The sequence below is a fragment of the Fusarium solani genome (assembly GCF_023522795.1).
Source record: "Fusarium solani strain SB1 chromosome Unknown bctg00000002, whole genome shotgun sequence".
Lineage (NCBI taxonomy): Eukaryota > Fungi > Ascomycota > Sordariomycetes > Hypocreales > Nectriaceae > Fusarium > Fusarium solani.
In genome coordinates, this window is record NW_027072155.1 from 3,829,204 (window position 1) to 3,851,985 (window position 22,782).

At 53.9% G+C, this 22,782-nt stretch overlaps 7 protein-coding genes across 7 annotated transcripts; 4 read left to right on the forward strand and 3 right to left on the reverse strand.

Moving 5' to 3' along the window:
* Positions 1 to 3,668: 3,668 nt before the first annotated feature.
* MRS44_005138 (uncharacterized protein) lies at positions 3,669 to 5,226 on the reverse strand (the record flags this gene model as incomplete). The annotated part of the gene is made up of 3 exons (XM_065622459.1): positions 3,669 to 4,690; positions 4,866 to 4,995; positions 5,224 to 5,226. The coding sequence occupies 3 exons, from the start codon at positions 5,224 to 5,226 to the stop codon at positions 3,669 to 3,671; spliced, it is 1,155 nt and encodes a 384-aa protein (XP_065478531.1).
* Positions 5,227 to 6,027: 801 nt separating this feature from the next.
* Positions 6,028 to 6,576, forward strand: MRS44_005139 (uncharacterized protein; the record flags this gene model as incomplete). Its single annotated transcript, XM_046270645.2, has 1 exon — positions 6,028 to 6,576. The coding sequence occupies one exon, from the start codon at positions 6,028 to 6,030 to the stop codon at positions 6,574 to 6,576; it is 549 nt and encodes a 182-aa protein (XP_046135697.2).
* Positions 6,577 to 7,986: 1,410 nt separating this feature from the next.
* On the forward strand, positions 7,987 to 10,074 carry MRS44_005140 (uncharacterized protein; the record flags this gene model as incomplete). Its single annotated transcript, XM_046278303.2, has 4 exons — positions 7,987 to 8,384; positions 8,436 to 8,474; positions 8,532 to 9,054; positions 9,109 to 10,074. 4 exons carry the CDS (start codon positions 7,987 to 7,989, stop codon positions 10,072 to 10,074), a joined length of 1,926 nt encoding a protein of 641 aa, XP_046135696.2.
* Positions 10,075 to 10,195: 121 nt separating this feature from the next.
* MRS44_005141 (uncharacterized protein) lies at positions 10,196 to 11,158 on the forward strand (the record flags this gene model as incomplete). The annotated part of the gene is made up of 1 exon (XM_065622460.1): positions 10,196 to 11,158. The coding sequence occupies one exon, from the start codon at positions 10,196 to 10,198 to the stop codon at positions 11,156 to 11,158; it is 963 nt and encodes a 320-aa protein (XP_065478532.1).
* A 1,195-nt stretch (positions 11,159 to 12,353) lies between these two features.
* On the forward strand, positions 12,354 to 14,267 carry MRS44_005142 (uncharacterized protein; the record flags this gene model as incomplete). The annotated part of the gene is made up of 4 exons (XM_065622461.1): positions 12,354 to 12,505; positions 12,598 to 12,992; positions 13,064 to 13,520; positions 13,571 to 14,267. 4 exons carry the CDS (start codon positions 12,354 to 12,356, stop codon positions 14,265 to 14,267), a joined length of 1,701 nt encoding a protein of 566 aa, XP_065478533.1.
* A 389-nt stretch (positions 14,268 to 14,656) lies between these two features.
* Positions 14,657 to 18,040, reverse strand: MRS44_005143 (uncharacterized protein; the record flags this gene model as incomplete). Its single annotated transcript, XM_065622462.1, has 5 exons — positions 14,657 to 15,214; positions 15,263 to 16,225; positions 16,322 to 16,779; positions 16,848 to 17,706; positions 17,783 to 18,040. The coding sequence occupies 5 exons, from the start codon at positions 18,038 to 18,040 to the stop codon at positions 14,657 to 14,659; spliced, it is 3,096 nt and encodes a 1,031-aa protein (XP_065478534.1).
* Positions 18,041 to 19,203: 1,163 nt separating this feature from the next.
* Positions 19,204 to 20,623, reverse strand: MRS44_005144 (uncharacterized protein; the record flags this gene model as incomplete). The annotated part of the gene is made up of 2 exons (XM_046280872.2): positions 19,204 to 19,478; positions 19,528 to 20,623. The coding sequence occupies 2 exons, from the start codon at positions 20,621 to 20,623 to the stop codon at positions 19,204 to 19,206; spliced, it is 1,371 nt and encodes a 456-aa protein (XP_046135693.2).
* Positions 20,624 to 22,782: the final 2,159 nt, after the last annotated feature.

Below are 22,782 nucleotides of genomic sequence, written 5' to 3' on the forward strand. Positions count from 1 at the left end.
GGGGGATGCGCCGAACTGACTCCGAAATTCAGGGTATCAAAATCGAATGACGAGTAAGAGAATTCCAGGTGAAAAATGGGAGCAAAAGGTGACGACAGGGTAGAAGTTGAAGGCTGAAAATTTCCCAGAGCGAAACCCGAATGCGCCAGTCGTACAAAGTCGTCGAGTGATGGTTTTGTCGTCTTCAAGATCGAGCGAGCGTGTTTAGACTCTCATCTCGAGGTGTTGGGGTGGAATCCATGATGCGAGGAGTTCGAGACGTCTAGAGGCGTGTTAGTACAGGTTCTTCCATGGAGTTGTAGGTGATGGGGCGCACCAAGGAGTATGGTCAAACAGTCGAGAGTGAGTCCATTATCATCGCCGACAAGACTCTCCCATGGGCAATTTAGGACATGGGGCAGCTAGGGCACTGCTTGTGGCCGCAGGCGGTGCAGGTGGTGCTGATGACAATCATGCCTCCACACTGGCAGCAGTACTCGTAGGCAGGCATGTTGGTGATGGGGGAGGTTGTTTTGGTGACAGTGGTGATTTTTTGTGTAAGTTGAGAGTGTAGAAGAGATGCTGTTGGCAAGTCTGTAGTCAAAGTGTGATGATGAGGAAAAGAAACCAGAAAAAAAGGAGGGAGAGAGGAGAGTTAAAATAGTCGAGAGGAAGGAGAGAGGAAGGAGCAAACAAACTCAGACTCATGCTTCGGAGGACGCCCCCTCCTCCTCTGAGGTCGGATGTCATGGACGGATGGACGGATCGGATGGGGGTGGAATCCACAGCCAGCAGCAAGGACAAGGACAAGCTCAGCCTTTCTCCCCGAGGGAAGATCTCACGGTGCAGCTGTACCCATCATGTAGCCTCAAAGTTTAGCCTCAGGCTCTTCTCTTACATGGGAATGGCTGGGCTTTGTCTTCCCACTTACACGCTGCACCCGCAGTTCCACCCTTGACACAAACGCCGAGCTGGGGGCGGGCCCCAGTTTTGGGGGGAAGAAGCTAAGCTAAGCTACCGTGAAGAGTGGGTGTGGTTCCAGGGAGGGTTTGATTGCTGTCGCCCACACACGAGAGAAAAGGCTCGTCTCCTACTGGGCAAGATGTTGAAGATGAAGACATATACTTTTTACAGAACGATTTCATTCTGGGGGTGGCTTGGATGATTATTCTCTCTCTTGCCTTGTACAGTAATAATAAACCTTGGGGGGGGCGTCTTCTCTCTCTCTGGGGGGTCCATTCTTTTTGTGTTGTCTGAGAGCTTTTTCGCCTTAAGCTTGACCTCTGCAGAGTGGACGCTCTCATTTCATTTACTCCTGGGTCTTGCAGAGAGAGCATCCACCCCCGGCTTCGCCTCATTTTTCTTTGTTTTGTTGGCGCTGCCACGGCCACGGTTTGCGGCTCGGGCTAGACCCTGGGCGTCATGGGCTAGGACCTCCCCCAGGCTTTTTTAGACGTCATCGTGGGAGTGACGACATGGGCAATGCCTGGGCTGGGCTTGAAAGGAAGAGACAAGGTGGCGAGGCTCTCCCATTGAGAGACACGATAATGAGAAGGAAAGAGGCATGAGACATGAGTGACGAGCAGCGGCAGTTGGGTTTCATCAGAGCCAATCTCTCCCGTCCATTGAAGATCCATGCCTCCAGACTCAAGCGCTCGATTTCTCTCCAGGCAAAAGATCCGCCTCAGCTCCATGGGTGCTTTCGGCCAATTCCATTTCCACGTTGACGGAGGCGCTAGAGATTTTACCCTTGGCCCTTGTCTCAAACCTCTGTCCAATAAATGTCCATGTCGACGTTCGCTTCCCAAATCGAGGCCCCCCCTCACCGCAACCAGTACGGAGTAGCTCTGGGGGAACCCACCATCAGCACACAGCCGAGAGTTGAACTCGGCTCTCTCTTTTGCTTGTGGACTTGAGCAGCTGTTGCCCGCATCTACACAGAGCGTAGCATCCCATCCGCAGCCGCACATGTGCATATGTATGTATGCACGTACTTGGTCCAAGAAGAACGCCAAAGCGACGCCCCCCGACCCACGCGGAAGGAACTCCAGCTCTTCCGAAAACGACTACGACTCGAAAAGTGATGCTGCCTGCCTAACAGACACCTTTCGCCTCGAACAAACCCCGTCATCATCGTCAGACCGTCCGCCCGCTCTCTGACAAGATCGTCGTCGAACAAGAGACATTGCCCATCCAGAGGGTCCCCTCCCTTTCCCAGGATGTTTGCGGGGTAAAACAGCACCAAGCCCAGTCACAGAAAGTCAAACCACCACAAGTCCAATGCCGAGGGTGAGAGACGGCCGTCAGTCACTTTTTGTCTGGCGCCAGTGGATTGGATTGGTCCATCTGCCGATCTAACCCCCTTACTCACCCCGGATTTTCGCCTCCTTGATCTCCCGAAGTGAAGGAGCCTGAAAATCAACAGAAAAGCGCACACCCCTTCAATGCCCAAAAGCTGTGTCTCGCTTGCGCATTCCTCCCCTTCTGCCTCGGATCTCCCCTTCTGCCTTGGATCTCCCCATGGCTGCGCACTACGCTACGTGCGTGAAGGGGCCTCACTAGCGGGAACGGGATGACGCATTGCTGTCGGTAATAGCAAGACAAGGACTCATAGGAGCACAGGCGGGCGACGAATCGGATGCCGCGAGAGGCACAACGGCCTGCCTCTGGCGCCTGCGGCCATGCCCCCAGGACATCCCTAGGGTCCTCTAGGGTCCCTCTGCGATGGGCCGGCGCAACGCTGATCTGGGCTCTGCGTGCTCTGGACCACCCCGGGCGAGGACAGACATGTGCTAGAGCGGCGCCAAGCAAGCAGCCCCCCGCGCCACCGGGCATCGAGTTCCACCAAGCCAAGGCCAGCCCATTATGAAACAGTATGGGGTAAAAGTGTCGAATTCGATATCTCTCGCCTGTCACCGTCGAGCATTTACAAAAAAAAATGCTGCAGGGGGTGCCTTGATCTCCGGCCCAAGGTTTGTGGTGGTTTGCTCGGAGTTATGATTCGGGCAACAACTCCATTTCTCATGGGTTCTGTTGGTTCTCTGCAGTAACGCCGCCGGTCTTTCGGGCGAGTAGAAGCGAAGGGGCTCGGCGAAACACGCCGAAGGCAATGGCGGCAAAGAGAGGCATTTTGTTGTGGCTGAATCTGTGGTGATGGCTGTTGGTCGTGGTGGTGAGGGTTGGGTTTCACATGCGCTGTTGGTGCCGTTGTTGCACGTGGAGGCTAGGATACTTCTCGTTGGTTGATTTCAACGCCGACTGGTCCGAATAGCGAGCATAGGAAAAGTAAACATCACCAGTTCCATAGTGTGGTGTTGTTAATGGCTCATTACTCTGCTGTATTACTGTTGCGAGAATATATGCCCATATTTCTTTTTCATTAATTCAGGTTTATTACCGCGTAGGTCGGCTAGATTAACCTTGTATTTTTTGTGTCACCAAGAAATCACCAATGCAACGCAGCTCGCTCCTGCCCTTGCCCTGTCAATGCAGCAACTCCTCGAACGCCCCAACTCCAGTTTTTTCCCACCAGGCCCCCCCATGCGTCGCCTCAACATTCACAAGCTTGCATCTCACTCCCAATGAAGCCCCTCAGGTCTCACTTCTTGCAGGTCCGCGAAATCCCGATCGTTTCCTCCTCCGCTCATCGGAGCCCCCGTTCAACGTCCGTCCAAGTCAAGTGTCTGAGGTCAAAAGTCAAACACCCCTGGCTGGAGGAATCTGGTGTTGAATCTGCTGCCTGCAGCTCGCCCCTGAGGAGCCTCCACCATCTGGAAGTCACCGGCGGTGTCGAACGCGTACGAGGGCGCTGGCTGGTTGGCGATGACGGTGTAGGACTGCCCGTGGGCCTGCGGGCGCTGGAAGATGCTGGTGTCGCTCGACACGGGAGCGATTGTTCGTTGGATCTCTTGGCGGACGATCTGGCGGATCGTGGAGGGGAGGTCGACAAGTGCTCGACTGTGTTCGGCAAGTGCTTGATTGTGTTTCCCTTGTTGTTCGGTGATGGAAGAGATCAGCTTCGTGGTGGTCTCTGTTGGAGGAGGTGAGGTCTGGGTTCCGAAGTTGCGGGAACTGATTATTGGCAGACGTGTAGTTACGGCCTCATCAATTCTGGCTACTCGGGCTGCGAGAGCCTCGTGTTCGGCCTTGGAAACCGTTCGCTTGGGTGGGTGCTCGGTTGGGAGGTCATCGGCTTGTCTCTTCAGCCCCTGAGCGGCGGTGGAAGAAGCACGAGGCGCGATTTGGTCGAACTCGATTGAAGGCAGGATAGTCTCCTGCTTGACCTTGGGTGCCTTCGGGGGTGTACGAGGCGTCTCTGGCGAGCCTTGCTCGGTCGAGGCGAGCCTATCCTTCAACTCCCTGATCGCCCACTCTCGCAGGCCGTGGCTAGCAAGCGCCGTGCGGAAGTTGGAGGGTGTGTTGCTCGAGTAGCAATCAAAGATGGCCAAGACGGCGACGGCGTCCTCAAGATCAGGACGGGCACCCTTATTGGTCAAGGCCAGCCAACCGATGAAGTTCCTGATGAAGCCACTCTCCCTCCACCTCTTTGGCCGGCTGATTTTGCTTGATCTGACCTTTGCGATGACCTTTTCGTACAGTTCGGGGTGTTTCTTGGCCTCCGGGAGGATGCAACGGATGATACGCTTTTCCTCCTTGCGCAAGGCCTTGAGGATGTCGGTCGCGGCCGAAGCCTTCGAAGAAGTCTTGGGGCCTTGGGGGCCGAGTCGTTGTGGCCGGCCTCGGCGGTGTCAGACGGTTCAGAGGACATCGTACGAAGGAGGCGTGGTGTGGATGAAGGAAAGGTTGAAGGGTGAAAGAAGAGATGGAGAGGTTGAAAAAGTGAGAGATTTGCTTATATACTACGGGCTGTGGTTCCAGTGAATCACTGTCAAAGGCTTCAAGCTGCCTCCTTCCTCCTTCCTGTGGACACTCGAGCGAGCGTTCAAGCGCGCGAGACGCTCCAACCGCGGCCTCGGCGGCCTTGTTAGGCGCTGTCCAACCCGTCTCCTCCTCAATCTAATCTAAGGCTCGTACCACTCATCCTAAATACCGACGAGTTGGTCCAAAGAATCTAAGGATCTTGGACTGAGCCTGATCATAAATAATCTAAATCGGATCGTAATATTTGATGATGCTCAGGAACGTTTGGATCCACGCACGCACGCCTGATCGGCGGGTGGGTTAGGGTAGCGTTGGGTATAAGGCACGCCAAGAGCAACATGATCTGATGCATCAGAAACATACCATCTTGGCTCGAGGTGAGCCACCAGTTGATTTATGCCAATGCATGTATTCTCGATTGTTTCTTGGTCATGTGTAGTAACATGAGGCCACAAGTGGTGTCAAGGATGCAGCAGATCGCGGGGCGAGGCGACGAACCTCGGGATATAAAAGTGTGGTATCCCCTCAGTTCACGACCACAGATTAATGTTCTTTGTTCTTTGTTGAGTATTATTGAACATTTCATCTTGCTTATTTATATCAAGCATTGTTTTCTATAAGCTCTGACCTCAAAAGGTTGACGTCAAGTACACTCTGCGATACCTCGCCCGTCGACGACCTCCCGCATCACCCGCCAAAATATCCAACATGGCCCGTACCATTAGACTTATCGAGCCGACAGGCAAACGTCGGCCTGGCTCTGCATCTGCCAGAAATTCTGCCTCCTTGACCCGCCAAGGAAGCGCACAACGGCACCCGCATGCCACCCCGCCTGAGTTTGTATGAACCATCACCGACCTTCACCTTGCAAAAAAAAATATTTCCCCCGAGGCTCTCCTTAACTCGACCGTTTTTGAGCTTGCTCTACAGTCACAAAGTCACGGATCCCCAACGAACTCTCTAGGCAGCCTGTACAGCAAGAATCTTCTAGGCTCTGCCGCCCTACTCCTAGCACTGCATCCGCGCTCAGCACTCAAGAACAACAATACGACTCCTCGTTTTCTCGAAAACAGCACGCTCCCGAAGCCCTTTGTTTACCCACGTCGACGACGACCTCATTTCTTATTTGGCTGTCTACCAAAACACTTGCTACGACTCCTCTGCAAGATGGCTTCTGCTCGCAAGATCCGCGGTCTCGAGATGCATCCCGACAACAAGAATCAGTTCTTTTTCCGCCGTGCCAACGAAGGTGCTGTGGCTCTCACCTTCACTATCCCGCGCCGACACAAGTCGCGCCGCGATCTGGACGACAGCATCGTCCAGATTACCAACCTCCTCAGCCAGGTCCGAAAGGAGATGACCATCATGGCCGCCGAAGGGCCCCTTAGCACCGACGCCCTCGGCGACCTCGTCGAGGAGGCCCGAACCATGGTGAAGGGGGCAGTTTTTGGTATCACTAGATTCTACCATGACCGTGAGGAGGGCCTCCGCACCGCTCGCCAGCGCGAGTACGCCCTGCTCCGCCAGGAAGGCCGTGGCTGTTTCCTCTACCGCATTCACCACGCCCTAATTACGATTCGCTACGACTTCGAATCCCACGCCTCGCAGTTCCTCGCGAGCCGCGACTCTCGTATCGCCAAGCTTCATGATGCTCTCCACAAGGTTGAGGTCCAGAAGCTTGCCCTCGTGGCCCAGGGAGGCACCACCCCTTACTAGGCGTAGGGGACCGCCTAACTACGGCATCACTCAAGGAAATCTGTCACTTTTTGTTTTCGCCATGTTTTTCGACACGAGGGACGATATTATGCGACACCACCGGGGTTGGTCTGACTACTGGGTCATCGAGGGGGGGGGGGTTATCGGTTTCTGTTGATTTTCGGTATGGCAAGGCACGGTACTGGAGTTTGGGGGGATATGGAACCATCTGAGCATTCGCTGCGGAGTTTGGGACTGGAATACCCGGAGTTTGGAGGGTTGATTAACGCCTAGGGAAGGGAAAGGCAGTGAATGGACGATTTGTCCTCTTTGATTTGTATCTAGTGCAGTGTTCACTGGTCCTTGGTTCCCAGCGGTGAACATGGTTCCTACGACACTGCCCTCTTTCACGAACATTCAAGGGCTTTTCATTTTTGCAATCTTCCCAACCCTTGCTGCTAGATCTTCTCGTGACGTGTGGACTAACTTGTCCGTAGTTAGGGCTTGGGATGTTTATGTGTTCCTGGTTGCTGGGTCGTCACAGATAACGGTTGAGGCTCAAACCTTGATCCGCAGACATGCCAACTTTAACCATGTGTCTGGTTCACGGGAGGAACGTCAGTCTTGTCAAAATGCTCGTGGAAAACTTTAACCTGGCCAGAATCTGACTCATTTGGGAGCACGCGCTTAGGTGGGTTGGCGTGCTGATGCGCAGGCCATGAGGCTACGACGTCACCAGGCATCACCACAGTAACGCTGAGGCAGACATAGCGTCAGAGTTTGTTCCGAGGAATATCCTCTGACATGGGAGCTGTTTGGCCTTTAATTCCATGCGCCGTTGGCTTGTAATAACTGTCTATTGAGACTATCGCCGAAGGGTTACTACGCGGCTTTGTTGGAATTCGAGGACTTGGGATGTCGTCGTCAGATAAGCATAGATAAGATAAGATGTGTCTTGGCAGGTCGGGATAGTCCGTCCCTGATCCTAGTCCAAACTATAACCCCATTGCAAAGAGGGACTCCCATTCGCCATCTACAGACCAGATGCGACATAAGATGACGGGAGGGCAGGCTGAAACCTGCCAAGGTGATTAAGCATTCAGCTCTAATCCATCGTGCGAATGGCATCCCGGACGCCTCCGCATTCCTCTCCACCTCATCCATGTCGATCGAGCTGGGGAACAAGCGCCCTGCATCCGCTAAGCCCCCCAGACCAACAACACGAAATGCAGGTGCCGTCTCATGATTCTAACCGCCGGCTGCGGGGGCGTGATGAGGGGATGTGGCTCACGGAAGTCATCAACGTTGGGTGACTGAGCTTGCGTTTGTTCCTGTGCGCTTTGGGCGTTCTTGAGATCGAGCACGACCTTTCGCGACACACGCCTCCCATTCACAAAGTCGAAAATCTACTCGATATCAGATCATCACGCGATGGACCGCACCAGGCTTGCGGAGAATGGCATCTTTATCGAGGACTGCGATGGAGGCTGCGAGCTGCTTCCTCCCCACGTCGAGTCGCTCCAAGACGCGCTGCTCGACTTTCGAAGGACTATCCCAGACAAGTTCGGATTCACCGAAGAAGAAATACTCCAGCTCCTCGACGAGGACGCTATCAATGCGCGCGACGACATCCCCAGCGATGACCGCGCCGAGATCTCGGCGGACTTGGAGTTTTGTACCGGCATCAAGGAGTTGACGAATCACCTTGCCGAGGCGGGCCAGCTTGGGATTGGCGCGTACAGCGAGGATGACTGGAAGGTACAGTTTGAAGAATTGCTTCTTGATACGTTGGTGGAGGAAGCCCAAGTTTGTGAAGGAGACACGAGGCAGTGAGTCTGCGGTGCCCGGGTACGAAAGGCTTGATTTACTGACTGTTGCAGAACAGCACGTGCAAAGTTCTACTACGACTCGTTTCAGGAGTAAGATATCTACTGTTGATCTTGCTTATCTGTCTGGCCGCTAACGAGCTATGTCAGGGCACGAGATCGGCCATGGACGTTATTCGGACCAGACGGCTCTGAAGGAACGCAAGGTGATCTGCCAGAACCGAAGCCAGCATGGGTTGCGCATTTCCCCGTCTACGTGATCTCGCCGGCAGAATACAACCATCAGCATAGCGGTCTCCAGCAATTTGCCTCTAGTCACTCAATCGTTGATAACTTTTCGCAAGTAACCCTCGAACATCTTGCTGGTCATGGACTGCAGCCGAGTGCCACGGGAGTCACCAAGACTGGACGAAGGGGGGCGACCTTGTCCTCGGAGTATGTGCTCTTCCCGTGGCTGATTGTCGAACACATGAAGGATGAGTACAAGGGCAATGCGGAGCTTTGCTATAGCCACGCAGCAAATGCTGGCGCGGCTGCACTGAGAATGCTCCAGAACTTGTCCAGGCACGACAGCCAGTCTCTTGGGGATATTCCGCCTGTGGTGACAATGACAATCAGGCGTGATTTGGTTCGTGTCTGGATCATGCATTCATCACATTCTAAAGGCACTTGTGTAAGTAGGATTGGCTCATGGCTTCCAAGTTACTAACACGTATCCGTCATGTAGGAGATGCAAGTCATCTGGAGGGGCTCCTTAACCCGCATCGTGGACATCCTCGAGCTACAGGCAATTCTCCAAAACTGCCAAACCTGGGCGACTCGAGTGCTACGGCCGTGGATCTCTAGGCAGATTGACCTCTGGAAACAGCAGTGTCCAGATGATTGCCCCAGACCGTTCGACGGCTCTCTTAGACGCCGAGCTGCGCAGTCCAGAAACACGAGTAATCGCTCAACACACGACGAGAACGCCCCCGAGAAGGAATCAGACAATAACCAGAACAAAGACGCGGACATCAGACAGATGATAAGGGAAGAACATGACCGGCTACTAAAACAACTGTTAAAGGACCCAGTCGAGACAAAGAGACCGACCCGATCGATAGGTACGCAAACTAGTCCCGATGACGACAGACACCCCCTGGAGAAGTCGGCCGTGCGGTCAGTGACCTTGAACCCCACGAGGCCCTTTCCTAGTAGGAAGATTTTGGATCCGAAGCCACGACTTGCCAAGAAAACTGCCCCTTCTGGGCCTTCCCTACCTTCCGACAAGGAGGAAACTTCACCAGCGAGCATTCGACAAGAGAAGCATGACAGACAACGACAAGTCAGTAGCGTCGATATTTTCAAGAATAGGACGAAAGTATATGGTGCAAATCGCATATGTATAATTAAGCTGCCCGATGTCTCGTCCGAGGAGATTTTGGCGCAGAAGCCATGGCTAGGGGCAAAGAAGAGTTTTGAAGTTGAGAAGCAGACCGAGACGGCGTTGACGCAGAAGAGCCAAGAGAAGGAGGGTGAAGTGGAGGAGAATAAAGTTGAGAAGGACAAGGCTGAGGAGCAGGACGACACCGAAACTCGTGATAAGGATAACGAAACTGAGGGGGGCGAAACCAAGGCCAAGAGCACTTACAACAAAAACGAGAATGGGAACAACGACGAGGAGGGCAAGAAAAAGAACCAGCATCATCACTAAAAGAAGGAACAGAAGTAAGTGTAATGAGGCTCTTACGTGGAGAACAAGAAACGTGGCTGACATTAACTAGGAGACCGATACGTGCTCAATTCTAGCGACCGACGATAAAGCAGATCCGCCAATGGACACAACTGGAGCTGTACCGATTCCGGCGGAGGAAGACGCGAAAGGGGATTCGAATCCCGAGCCGCTGACATCTCCAAAGGAATCTTCTACATATACCACAGAGACGACCGAGAACGAGAGATCCAGTGAGATTGCCAAGAAAGAGAACCCCGAAGAGAGTATCGAGATCGAGCGAAACGAGGAGATTCCCAAGAAGAACTTTGACGAAATTATCGAGAAAGGCAACTCCCAGGAGGTGGAGAAAGAAGAGAAAGCAAATCCTGCAGAGATTATGGAGGAAGAGAAACCTGAGGAGGCCATCGAGAAGGAGATCTTCGAGCCGAGTACCAAGCACGAGAACTCCGAGAAGACTATCGAGAAAGAAGACTCAGGCGAGAGTGTGGTCAGGGAGAAGAGCGACCAAAACCCCGGGAACATGCCAGCCAGGCTTCCGCTACCGACACCCGAGCCTGAACCAGCAGATCCTTTATTGCCTAATCCGCCGGCACCAACTGAGCAATTGGTCTGGCGCAAGGATTACGGCAAGAACAAAGACGACGATCACGAGGAATTGGATCAATCCACTATCAAGCAAGATACACTTCCCAGAGATGGACCGGCCAACCCCCCGCGAGCAGATACACCGAAAACCTCCAAAGCAGTCAAAGGTATGCTTTCTCCTCCCGCAGAGACGAAGCCATCTACCGTATTCGACGCGACACAATGGACTCACACAAGGTTTGCGTTCGGCTCCTCGGGCGATTCGAAGGAGCCGCCTTTTACATTCAAGATGAAGACGGAGGGCAGTGCCGAGGATCCAAGGAACTCTTCAATACTCAGAACTCAGGCGAAAGATGCCAGACTCTTCAACTGGCCTAAAGGAGACGACGACGAGGACGGGCCTGCGCTTTCAGAGAATCCCCGGCCACCTAAACTGATCAAAGGGAGCGGGAGTTTGGCGCGGACAAGAGACGGATGATAAAAGGCGGAGGAGAGCCCGAGTTTCTCAAGACTCCCGAGTCCAACACAGGATCAAATCCTGGACCAGGCAGCGAGGGCTCTCAATCTGGAGGCGCCGACTCTGAGTAGTTCGAAGGGGACCGACAAGACTCCCTAGTCTAGGCAAGATGGGAGCTCGGGAGGAACCCTGTCCAGGAAAAAAGCTGGCGGTTGACCCCGGAGCTTCAGCCCAGTGCCGGCGCTGACTTCTTCGGTTTGGTGTCCTTTGCGCCTTGTTCGATAGTCTGAATGAATATGAAACCTGACCTTCCAATCGTCATCTTGTCCGCGAAAAACCGGGTTGTCAGGGGCAAAGTGTCAAGCTTGAGCTTCCGGATACCGGCGAGAAACCATCCAGGGCGCCGGGACGAATATTGAAGTTGAAAGATTTTCGAAGCCAATGCCGTCAACTATGACTCCGGGTTGTTAACACGAATGACTGCGCTAACTGAATTCTCCCAAGCCCGGCTTGGTGATGTCAACGACGGGCCACGCGACCCCCGAAGGATTCGCTCACAGTATCGAGACAAGACGAATTAATCTGTTAACCAACATCTTCTGTTAGTCTGTACACATCTGTTAGTATGCAAACCCGACATCCGAAGGCTGCGAGTTGTTGGTTAGTCCTGATAGCACGGATGTTGTGGAAGCAACGCTGCCATGACAGAATAGGCAAGTATTTGGACCAGCTCTTATCTACCGGAGGCTGAAAGAGACTGCCGTCCAGTCGTTCGCATGCTCTCTATTTAACATGAACCACCCAAACTACCGGCATCCGGCACTGTCCACGGTGGAAGAGGGGATATCAAGAAATTGCGTCTTGGCTGCCTCTTACGGTCTAGCGTCCTCCGGCATCCGCTCCGCCCGGTTCCGGCCACGGGCCATTACAAGGAGCGCTGAGCCCGGCTGCAACCAAGCAACGTACGTACATACTGCAACTCCCCCTCCTAGACCACCAGACACACTTATTACCTTTACTAGGAAACGTGCTCATCGTTCGACTGATGAGCATGCGCGCCCTGTTGGTCAATAATTGTGGTTTCTGGCCCCTTGCTGCCGATTCCGCTGGCCCCTAGGCGCTTTGCTTGCTTGATGCTTATACGCCGACCCCTTGCTTGGTCGTCTGGATCCCCTCAGTTGCTCCCGTCTTGCTTTCCCATCCTCTACAGCGCCCCATGGCTCCCGGAGGCAGTAAAAAGGGCAAAAACGTACGATCCGGACCCGTTGCCGACAAGCCGTGCCACAACTGTCGCCGGCGACGGCTTCGCTGTGACCGTCTGGTCCCACACTGCGCCAAGTGCGAGGCCAAGGGCGTCGAGTGCCTTGGGTACGGGCAGCTCTTTCAGTGGACGGGCGCCGTTGCGTCTCGGGTAAGCTCGCCGGCCAGCAGTCGAGCGCCGCCCTGTATACCCCGGTGAGGGGTGCGGCAGCCCGCTCGAGAGCCTCAATATCTTCCGTCTCGTCCCTCTCCTCTGCCTCTCCTGCCTCCTCATCTGCTTCCTCCGCCTCGTCCTCCGCCGCCTCGCCGTCTATTCCGCCGTCATCGCCGGCTGCCTACGTTGCTCCGAGTCTTCCTGAAGTCAGAGAGGTTGAGGAGCTGACTTCAGACAACTCGGACACGCCAGATGCTGAGTCGGAGTTTGACTTCTCTCATGATCATGCAACCCCCGTAGCGAGCTGTGACACGCAGCTCGTCTGTACCACGGCATCCAGCCATGCCCTGGCCTCGGAGGCGTCGACGTCGACGCCTTGGGTGCTTGTCGATCCGCTCTACCAAGACATCACGAGCAACCACAGGCAGTATCTCGCTTATTGTGCGCAACCCTTGGCCCCCCTCTTGGAAAATGAGAGACAACAAGTGATCAACAGAGACATGGCTGACCAGCTCTTGCAGTCGATGCGCGGCTCAGTCGAGACTTTGTAGCCTACGACGTGCCCGACAACCCGTTTCGAAACCTCCTCAAATTCACTCAGGCCCACCCTCTCCTCCGTCAAGTCATCATCGCCGCCTCGGCGACACACATGTACAACCGCTCTCGGCCCTGGCTGGCCCCGGACTCTCTCGACAGGGGGCTAGGCCCCAGGAACCTCCTCATGGACGCCCTCGAGGCCAAGCATCAGGTGTTGCGCATGCTGCCGTCGGCCCTGCAGAGCATCGAGTCAATCGGAGGGGACATTGTGCTCGCCGCTATCTTGTTCCTCATCAATGTTGAGCTGATCGAGTCTGGCAAGCACAACTGGAAAGCTCACTTTGACGGTGCTGGGAGGATTATGAAGCTGCTGGGACCAGTGTCGGATGTTGACGAGAGTCTAAGAGATTATATCGTGTCCGACTGCTTCATGTGCGTCATGAATCTTGCTCTAATTGACTCAATGAGCTGACAATTACTAGCTACTATATCCTAGAGTCCACATTCCGGCCCACGCCCACGGACTCGCACTCGTACTTTCAGTCGTGTCAGGCGTTGGACATTCTTGGGAAGACGACCAACAGCTACTATTGCTGTCCACCCCAGCTCCTTGAAATCATGCTAATAGCTTCTCGACTCTCTAATACGAGACACGACGATCTTGTCTCAGCTGATATGGTGACGGCGGCTGGAGCAGCCCTGCTGGATCGAGCTCAGAATTTTGACGTGCTCCCTTGGGCACGACAAGTCAACAACATTCCCTCTACCGAGCCGGATCCAGTCTTGAGTCGATTCCGAGTAGCATCCTCTCATCGCCTGGCAGTGTGCCTCTACATCCTCCACGCGATACCCTCCATGCAAGCCTGGGTGGGCGAAGAACTGGCCGACACCATCTTTGACGAGCTTCACCAGACGCTATGCACGATACCCGACGACGATACCAACTTTAAAGCCACGACATGGGTGACTTTTGTGTTTGGAGCGTGCGCCAAGACGCCCGAAATGAAGGAGTGGGTGACGGTGCAGATCAAGAAGCTGATGCTCGAGTCTCCCTGGGGATTCCTCTACGCGGCGAGGGATGCCCTCCAGATGCTGTGGGGAGTTCAGGCCGAGGGCACACAGACGAAGAGCTGGGTCCAGACGTTGAGGGATCTACACATGGACTTCTTGATTGTCTGATGTTGTGGCTTGGTGAAGGCTATTGGGGATGATCTGTCTTGTGAGCATTGAAACTCACTTTGCAAGCAATTTGCCACCTTCTATTGGTGGTTAACGACGTTATTATACCCTGGACGATGGATTGGCGTGGGTAAGGTTTGGGGGAGTACGGTTTTGCCTTGATCGGTCTTGGGAGCTTGATTTGAGCAATGGCTATTGAGTTGCATTCTTGAGAATGCATGGCTAACTAAGTGTACAATAAGTTGAACGAATAACGAAACTATTTTATATTTTAACAATCCAGCAATTTTGATCGGCAGGCTGGCCATCGTCCCCTTCTGTGATCGAGTTCACATGCCCTGGCCTCTCGTATGAGCTTCAGCCTAGGCCTTGCGGTTAGGATATCGATTCTATACTTGAACCTCAGCCTGAACTCCCTCGTTCCACTCTCCCTCCCTCTGGAAGGACTGTCGTCGGAAATAGATGCGTTTGGCCCACTTCCAGGCCTCGGACAGAGTCATGAAGACAATGACGTCTATAAACACGACAGCCCACTCCCAGCTGATACCCGTGTGCTGGAAGACCACGTGGTTCAGCTTTGGGATATAAAGAACGGGGAAGACAGTGAAGAAGACACCAAAGACGGCCCAGAACAGGAACTGGTTGCCCCAGAGATGAGCCAGCCAGGCCTTGAATCCATTGGGCATGTAGAAGAGCGAGCGTCGGAAGTCGATGAGGCCCCAGGCGAAGAGGAGGAAGATCCAGGTCATGGTGGTGAAGCAGGTGGCTCGGGCGCGGTACACGGCATCGCAGGCCTCTGAATAATCGCTGTTGCAGTTCTCGCCTAGGTTGCCGTCGCTGAAGCCAAAGATGACGATGGTGAAGGAGCCGAGGACGCAGCCGGCCATGATGGTGCCGTAGACGACCATATCGACGAGGAACTCAGGGGTGAAGACGCCGTATTTGAGCTATCTATGGTCAGATATTGGACTTGAAAGAAAAGGGGGAAGACTTACGTTCTGAGGGGGTCGGTTGAGGATATCGGGGACAGCCTTTTCGAAGCCAAGGCCAGTCTCACAGAATGCACCAGTGCCCATGAGCATCCAGATGATCTCGACGGGTGTGAGTTGATACACTGAGACTCCGTTCTTATCCTTGAAAGCGAGGCCAGCGAGAAGCGTCACGACAAAGCCGATGTTGGCGGCCAAGACGTGTAGGATAAACTTTTGGATGTTGTCAAAGATGCGGCGACCTTCCTCGATGGCGTTGAGAATAGACGTAAAGTTGTCGTCGGTGAGGATGATGTCTGATGATTCCTTGGCCACGTCTGAACCAGTTCCCATTGCGATTCCCACGTCAGCTCGCTTCAGACTCGGGCTGTCGTTGACGCCATCACCAGTCATGGCGACATAGCGCTGACGACGATGCAGAGCCTCAATCATCCTGACCTTTGTGCTCGGGGCACAGCGAGCTACGACAAGAGGGAGCTGGGGCATATCATCGATCTGGGCGTCGGTGAGGGCGTCGAACTCGTGGGCAGCCATCATCATGGTCTCAGCCACATCGGCAGGGAGCAGCTGAGTCTGTTCAGGAGAAGGCAGGATACCGACGTCGATAGCGATGGCGCGCGCAGTCTGAGGATGATCTCCCGTGAGCATGTGGACGACGATACCGGCACCTTGACAAGCGCGAACACTAGGAAGAGACTCTGGGCGAGGAGGGTCGTAGATGCCGATGAGACCTCGGAAGATGAGGTCTCGCTCAAAGAGGTCGCGGTTGGGAACTATGTCGTCGACAAACTCGGACTCGGAGACGATGCGGCTGTTGATCTTGTGGGCGAGGGCGAGGACACGGAGACCTTGGCTTGCCAGAGCTTCCATGTTGAGGTGGATGCCTTGGCTGATCTCTGAGGTGAGAGGCTGGATGTTGTCGCCGATGGCGATGGACTTGCATGAAGAGATGACTCGTTCAACGGCGCCCTAGCAGATGTTAGTGACAAAAACAAGAGATTACGGTCATATACTAGCCTTGGTAAAGATATGAGTCTCGTTGGACTTGACATTGTGAAAAAGAACCGTCATCTTCTTCACATCCGAATCAAAGGGATACTCGGCGACATGCTTCCACTCAGCCTTCTGGCCCTGGGTAAGCTCCAACCTGTTCCAACCAAAACGACCAGCAAACACTTCGATAGCAATCTCAGTGGGAGCACCCTTGGCCTTCCACTCGCCCGGGTTCGCGGAGCTGCTGTCGCTCTGCTCGACGGTAGCCAGGTTGGCCAAAGACGCGGCGTTGAGATACCACTGCAAGCTGGGGTTTGAGGCCACCTCGTCGTGGGGAGAGATAGGGGACCCCTCAACCTTCTCCTCAGCAACCTGTCTGGGCTCGGAGCCGTCGAGAAGGACCTGACCGGCCGTGGGGTTGTACACCTCGCTCGTCGCCTCGACCGAGTATGTTCCACAGCCCGGAACCCATGCCTTTCGTACCACCATGCGCCCCTGGGTGATGGTCCCGGTCTTGTCGGAGCAGATGTCTAGAGGGGAAGCGGTTAGCCGTTTGGTTCGAACACGGTGCATGATAGAGAGACTCAACTCGTCACACCGCCCAGGGCCTCGAGACTGGAGAGGTTTCGGACAATGACATGTCGCTCAAGCATCTTCTTTGTGCCGGCTGCCATGGTCAGGGTCAGGACGAGCAGCAGAGACACGGGGATAGTTCCGATGGCCGTCGTGATGGCGTAGATGATGACATCCCTGCGCGAGTCGAAGCTGTTGGCCCCGAGCACGACGATGGCGCACACGATGGCGAAGACGAAGAGGGACAGGAACAGCTGCGAGAGCTTCTTCTGCAGAGGCGTGCCGACGGTGAGACCCAAGAACTCGCCCATCCAGTCGCGCACCGCGTCCCACACCTTGAGGGCTGCTGAGCGCTGGGTATCGTCACGGTACCCCTTGAGGTCGGCTCCGGTACTGCTAAGTGCTCCAGCGATGAGGCCGATCTCGGTGAACATGCCAGTGGCAAAGACTACACCGCGACCACGGCCTTTGGTGATGGTGGATGAGCTGTACACGACATTGAGACGGTCGCCAGGGCCGGTATCGGCATCAAACGTCAACTTAGGGATCTTGAGGATAGGCACCGACTCTCCAGTAAGAAGAGCCTCATCAGCTTCAAGGTTAACAGCCTCAATGAGACGAATATCAGCAGGAACCGAGTCACCAGTAGCCAAGTCGACGATATCTCCAGGGACGACATCAGAAGTCTGGATGGTGATGGTCTTGCCACCGCGAAAGACCTTGCAGTTGGGCGTGCCAAGGGTACGCAGAGAGTCGATGGTCTTTTCAGCCTGAAGACTCTGGAAGAAGCCGATAAAGATGTTGAGGATGATGATTCCGGCCAGAATACCTCCCGGGATCCAAGCTTGGATGCCGAAGCTCGCGGCTAACGCCAAAACAAGTACCTGGCTAGCCCGGCGGCCACTGTTAGAAGGTGTCACAATATACGCAAGGTTGAATGTAAGTCTAGCGTTGACGCACCAAAGTCATTGCGTTAAAGACCTGCTCGAGAAAGATCTTGACAGGTTGGACGCCCTTCTTTTGCTCCAGCTCGTTCGGTCCCATCTCCTCCAGCCGCTGGGCAATTTCTTCGGGTGCAAGACCTGTTGCTGCATTGCTGCGAAGTTCGTCGAGGACTTGCTGGCTTGTCAAGCTGTGGGGAGGTTGAGAAAGGGGCTTGTTGGACTGGCCCGAGACGTGCTCTCCCAAGACGGGAGCATGGACTGCTCGTTTGCCCATGGTTGAGAACTTGATTGATCAATACTTGAAAAGCTTCAATTAGTGACAGAAAGCTCAATGTCAATCGTTAGTCAAGGTGGAGAGGGAGCTGCCATTAAATAGTCGAGGATCGTCGAGTCAACGCAGCGTGCCGCTATTCCCCCACGTAACCCTGAGAGATCAGTCACTCGTCATAGTATGCATACGAAAGATCTTGCTTGGCCACCAACGATGACCCCAAACGGCAGGGCCGAAGACTTAAAATCGGAACAAGCACCATCGCCAACCTCTGGGCACTCGATTGCGCCTAAACTCTATGGGGATGCCAAGAAACAAATTAGTGGATCTTTCGAGTCAAAGACTAAACATGATTCGCCATCCCTCAAAAACCTGGAGATCAGCAACTGGCCCTAGCCACCTCCCGCCCGGTCCGTTGTCTTGCTTGCCCACGGGGAAGCATGTAACCAAGCAATTATATAACTTCCCAGTCCGGTCCATTGTCTTGCAATTGGGTAATAGAATGCTGAATACTCGGCCAGAGGGAAGGGTATGATCCAGTGAGCTTGTCTGGCTGTGAAATTAGGCTTTGTTGGAGATTGTGCCCTGGCGCTTGAGTACGACATTTTGACATACCGCTACTCTGGATTCTTGTACGTAATGATTTGCTCTTCAGTCTTGAAAACGATTTATGCTCGGTTTGCCTAAATGAGAGCCGAGCCATGACAGTGGTTCTGGGAATGTTCAATTCGAGAGTCGGCTATTAAGAAAAGTCGGTTCTGCGTAACTTGGAAACACGGTATTCAAACAGTATTACAACGTGCCATAGATCGAGTACCCCAACATCAATATAGTAACGCCAGCAACAACCTGTACATGCAAACACTCTAACCCTATAGCAACCAGGTATCTCCAAGCAACTACCACCTACCCATATTATATGGCCCAGCCATACATAAACAACCAATAAGAGAATAAACACATAGCCTGCAGTCAACGTCTCGCAGCAACCCTAGTCCCATTCTTAGAACACAACGCCAAGGCGTACAGCTCCATCCAATCCCTATCATCCCTCGATTCCAGCTGAGTATACGTCTGCGCCATCCTAGCCACAATGTAGTGTGTTTCCAGAAGCGCATACTGTTCTGTCATCTAAACCGTCAGCCTTGTACGACACGCCTCTTGAGTCAGAACTCACGCCCGATGCAGGCCCGGGCGCCGCCGTTGAAGGGGAGATATCCCCAACCCGGTCTCAGGTCCCGCCACCGCTCGGGAATAAACTCGTCGGCGCCAGGCCCAAAGACGGCCTCGCTGCGGTGCATGGCGTAGACGTTGTAGAACATGGCGGTGCCCCTGGGGACGAGGAGGGGGGACTGTCCGTCGGCGCCGCCACCACGAGGGATGGTCGTGTCCCTGACTGCGACACGGGCGTTTGTGGGGATGACAGGATGCAACCTCAGGGCTGAGGACGTGTTAGAGGGCTGACGGTTGTAAGGAGTGGCTTGACTCACATTCGTTGACACACCACTTCATGTAAGTCATCTCCTTGAGTTGGTGAGCTGTGGGGGGTTCATGACCCGAGACGGAGAGGACTTCTTGTCGAAGCTTGGCAAAAATGCTTGGGTTCTTGGATAAGACAAAGAAGAGGTTGCTCAGTAAGCTCGAGGTAGTGTCTCTGCTTGCCAAGAGGATGTGGAGGATCTGATCACTTAGACCCTTGCGGTCCTTTGCTATAATCATCATGTCTGCCAAGAAATTACCCTCAGGGTTGTTGTCTTTCGAGTGTTGAAGAGACTCGTCAATAAACTTGTCGAGATACTCATAGACTCTTTTCTTGGCCCTCTTGGCGTTGAAGTTGAACTTGAGTTGGTGTAAGGGGCCTAGTTGCATCTGCTGGATGATCTCCTCGGAGCAGATCATGTAGTCATCGACAAACTGCTGCTCTCTGGAGTGGTCGCCTTTGTTACGGAGCATGCCTGTTGAGTGCCCCATGAGAAACTCTGTTGCAACGTCCATGGTAAGAGCTAGAAACAGGGGCTGAAGGTCAACTTCAGACCCATCAGTTGGAACATGACTTATAAAGGCTTGAAAGTTGCGCTCTAGAGTTTCAAGGAAAGGTGCAGGGTTTTCTTTCTTGAAGCTTCGTCTCAGAACAGTCCGAGCATGCTTCCATGTGTGTCCTGAGAGGACAAAGATGCCCCGGCCAAAGACATGTCCAATGACCGAGGTGCGAAACTCTGGAAGATCAAAGTCCTCAGAAGCAGTGGCAAGAATCTGTTTGAGATTCAGAGGGTCGCAGGTGTAAACACACTGCCAAGTCCACCTCTTTTCTACGTACGTGGTCCCCATCTCCTTGAACGCCGCCCACGTACTCTCGAGGTATCGCTCCGGGGCATTGCCGAACAAGACTCTGTACAGAAAGTCAAACCCGATGATGGGGTCTTTGACAGGAACTTTTCTCGTAGCTTCCCGGCAGCCTCGGGCCTGTGCGAGCCTCCATCTCCGCATGTATGTCTCAAGGGCGCGGAGGGGGAGCGGGACGAGGATAAGGACGACGGTGAGGACGAGGTATTGCTCGAGAAACTTGGTCAACAGCAGCCTCAGCATCTTGATGATAGACATAAGCAGGGCATGCTAAAACAAGAAGAGTACAAGGGTCGATGAGAGTGAAGGGGGAAAAAGAGGCTTGACACTCACTGGAGGTCCCGTGGTGGGCTTGGGGAGGTAAATGTAATGCCCTCGAATTATCCCCGACAGCCTGAATCAATGTCCCAGATCCGGGCCACAAGCATACGCCCCCTTATTGAGCCGTGCCAGCACCGAGCTGGCATCCATCCATTCCTCTAGCTTGCCGCTGCTGGGCTGTGCCGTGCCGTAGTTTTAGCCTGCCAAGATGCCATGGCTTTGAAGTGAGGCAGCTGATGCCACCTACAGATTCTCTCCCCGTAAAGGACTTGTATATCTCGGCTCCCTATCGTATCCAAAAACGACAACACCAAGGGGGCCATTGGGGTCCAGCTTAGAATAGGGTCCCCTGGACTATGCCTTGCCCCCACAGCCTTTTGAGCTGGCACTAACAATACCACCTGCGGTGAAACAAGAAAACAAGAAAGTGGCATCATGGGTATTCCTCTCGCCCTGAAAAAGAAAAAAAAAACAGAGAAGACGAGCTCCTAGGATGGAGACATGCCGTGTTCCTCCAGTGGCATCGGGACCTGACGTGCTCAGGGCAGTAGCTCGCAGATCTAAGGGGGGCATGATTTGTGCCTCGCTCCTGGGACCTTGTCAGCGTCTTCATTCCCGGCTGTGCTCGTAATTGCTTGGTTCCTAGATATAGTCAGCTGAATGTATTCAGAGTCTGACCAAGCCACACATAATGCCTCCTGTAGTGACACGCAACTGCGTCCTAGAGATAGGATTCCTTTTCCCTTCATGCTCAGGGGCGAGAAAAACCGGGAACTGACAGCCGGCTCGCCGGGATCCCAATGACAGCGCAGAGAGAGCACATGAACACACACACAACACGCAAGATCCCAGATGCGGCACGGTCCGAGACAGCGTAATTGATCATGAGACAGGGTCTACTAGAGGTCTGCCACCCCGGGGAGAAGTAGAGTAAAGAAAAGCTGTGCGCGGTGAGATTCCAAATTAGAGTCACTCCTCCGAAAGGTTGGACTAGATGGCCTACGTACCTGAACCTGAAAGACGGGGGAACTCTTGCAGACGCCACTGAAGAATCTCGCAGCAAGACTTTGATGTCATTCGTTGTCTTGAGCCGAGATGCCTAGAAATAGCCTATATAGCACCGAACTAAAAAGTCTTGGAGTCGTAAACGAGGCAGCCGACGAGGCAGAGATAGTTGTTCAAGCTACGGGTTTCTATCATTGGAAACAAACGCCCCGTTCATGCCTAGAGTATCCAGAAACCGGTCTAACCTGGCGTCGATCCGCTGTCCATGCGTATCTTGCACATTGCGACGGGGTATACGGCCCACAGATCCCCATGCTTGTATGCACGGCATCGCACCTTCACCGGAACGTTAAAGACACGCGTACCGGCGGCCCGAGACGGGACCTTGTCCCGTGTGTGTGGTATCTCCAGAACGGCAAATTCATAGATACCCCGCTGTTAAGTAGAATTCCTCAATCTACAGGTGAATTCAGGCTGTTGACGTCTATGAGCAGGGGTCATAGTAGACGGATCGATTGGCTTCTCCAGCAACGTACCCTTCGGTGGTGTTTAGCCTATAAGTGATCGACATGCTACAGCAGGGATTCACATCCTGTTGGTTTGTTTCCCTTCTGTGGCGCCGCCCTTCCCTTGTTCTTGCAGAACTTCAACGGCCTTCTCAAGCCTCTTATCATCAGCCCGGCGGGGACACACTTTCCACGTCGATCTTCTCATGTATCGAAAACGGTGACTTTGAATGTCTCAGATTGAGTTGTCTCAGTTGCCCACCACGGCCCTCCTCCACAAAGCACCTCGACGATCCTGCAACTTGGGGGATACCGGCGAGCTTCCCCAAGAGAAAGAGAGAGACAACTGCTACGAAGTGCGTGATACCCGGAAAAGACACGCTGTATGACGGGACGAAATAAATGCGCCTCCGCCGTTGGTTCCCAGGGCGAGTGGCTGTCGACTGGCACCGTCGATTGGATCGGGTGCACCACCTGTGCGACTGTCTCGACCTCGTCTCCGACGTGTACAGTGTCAGCATGGCTCGGGCGGCCCAAGCTGTCGGGAACCCTTTCAGATATGACAATCTG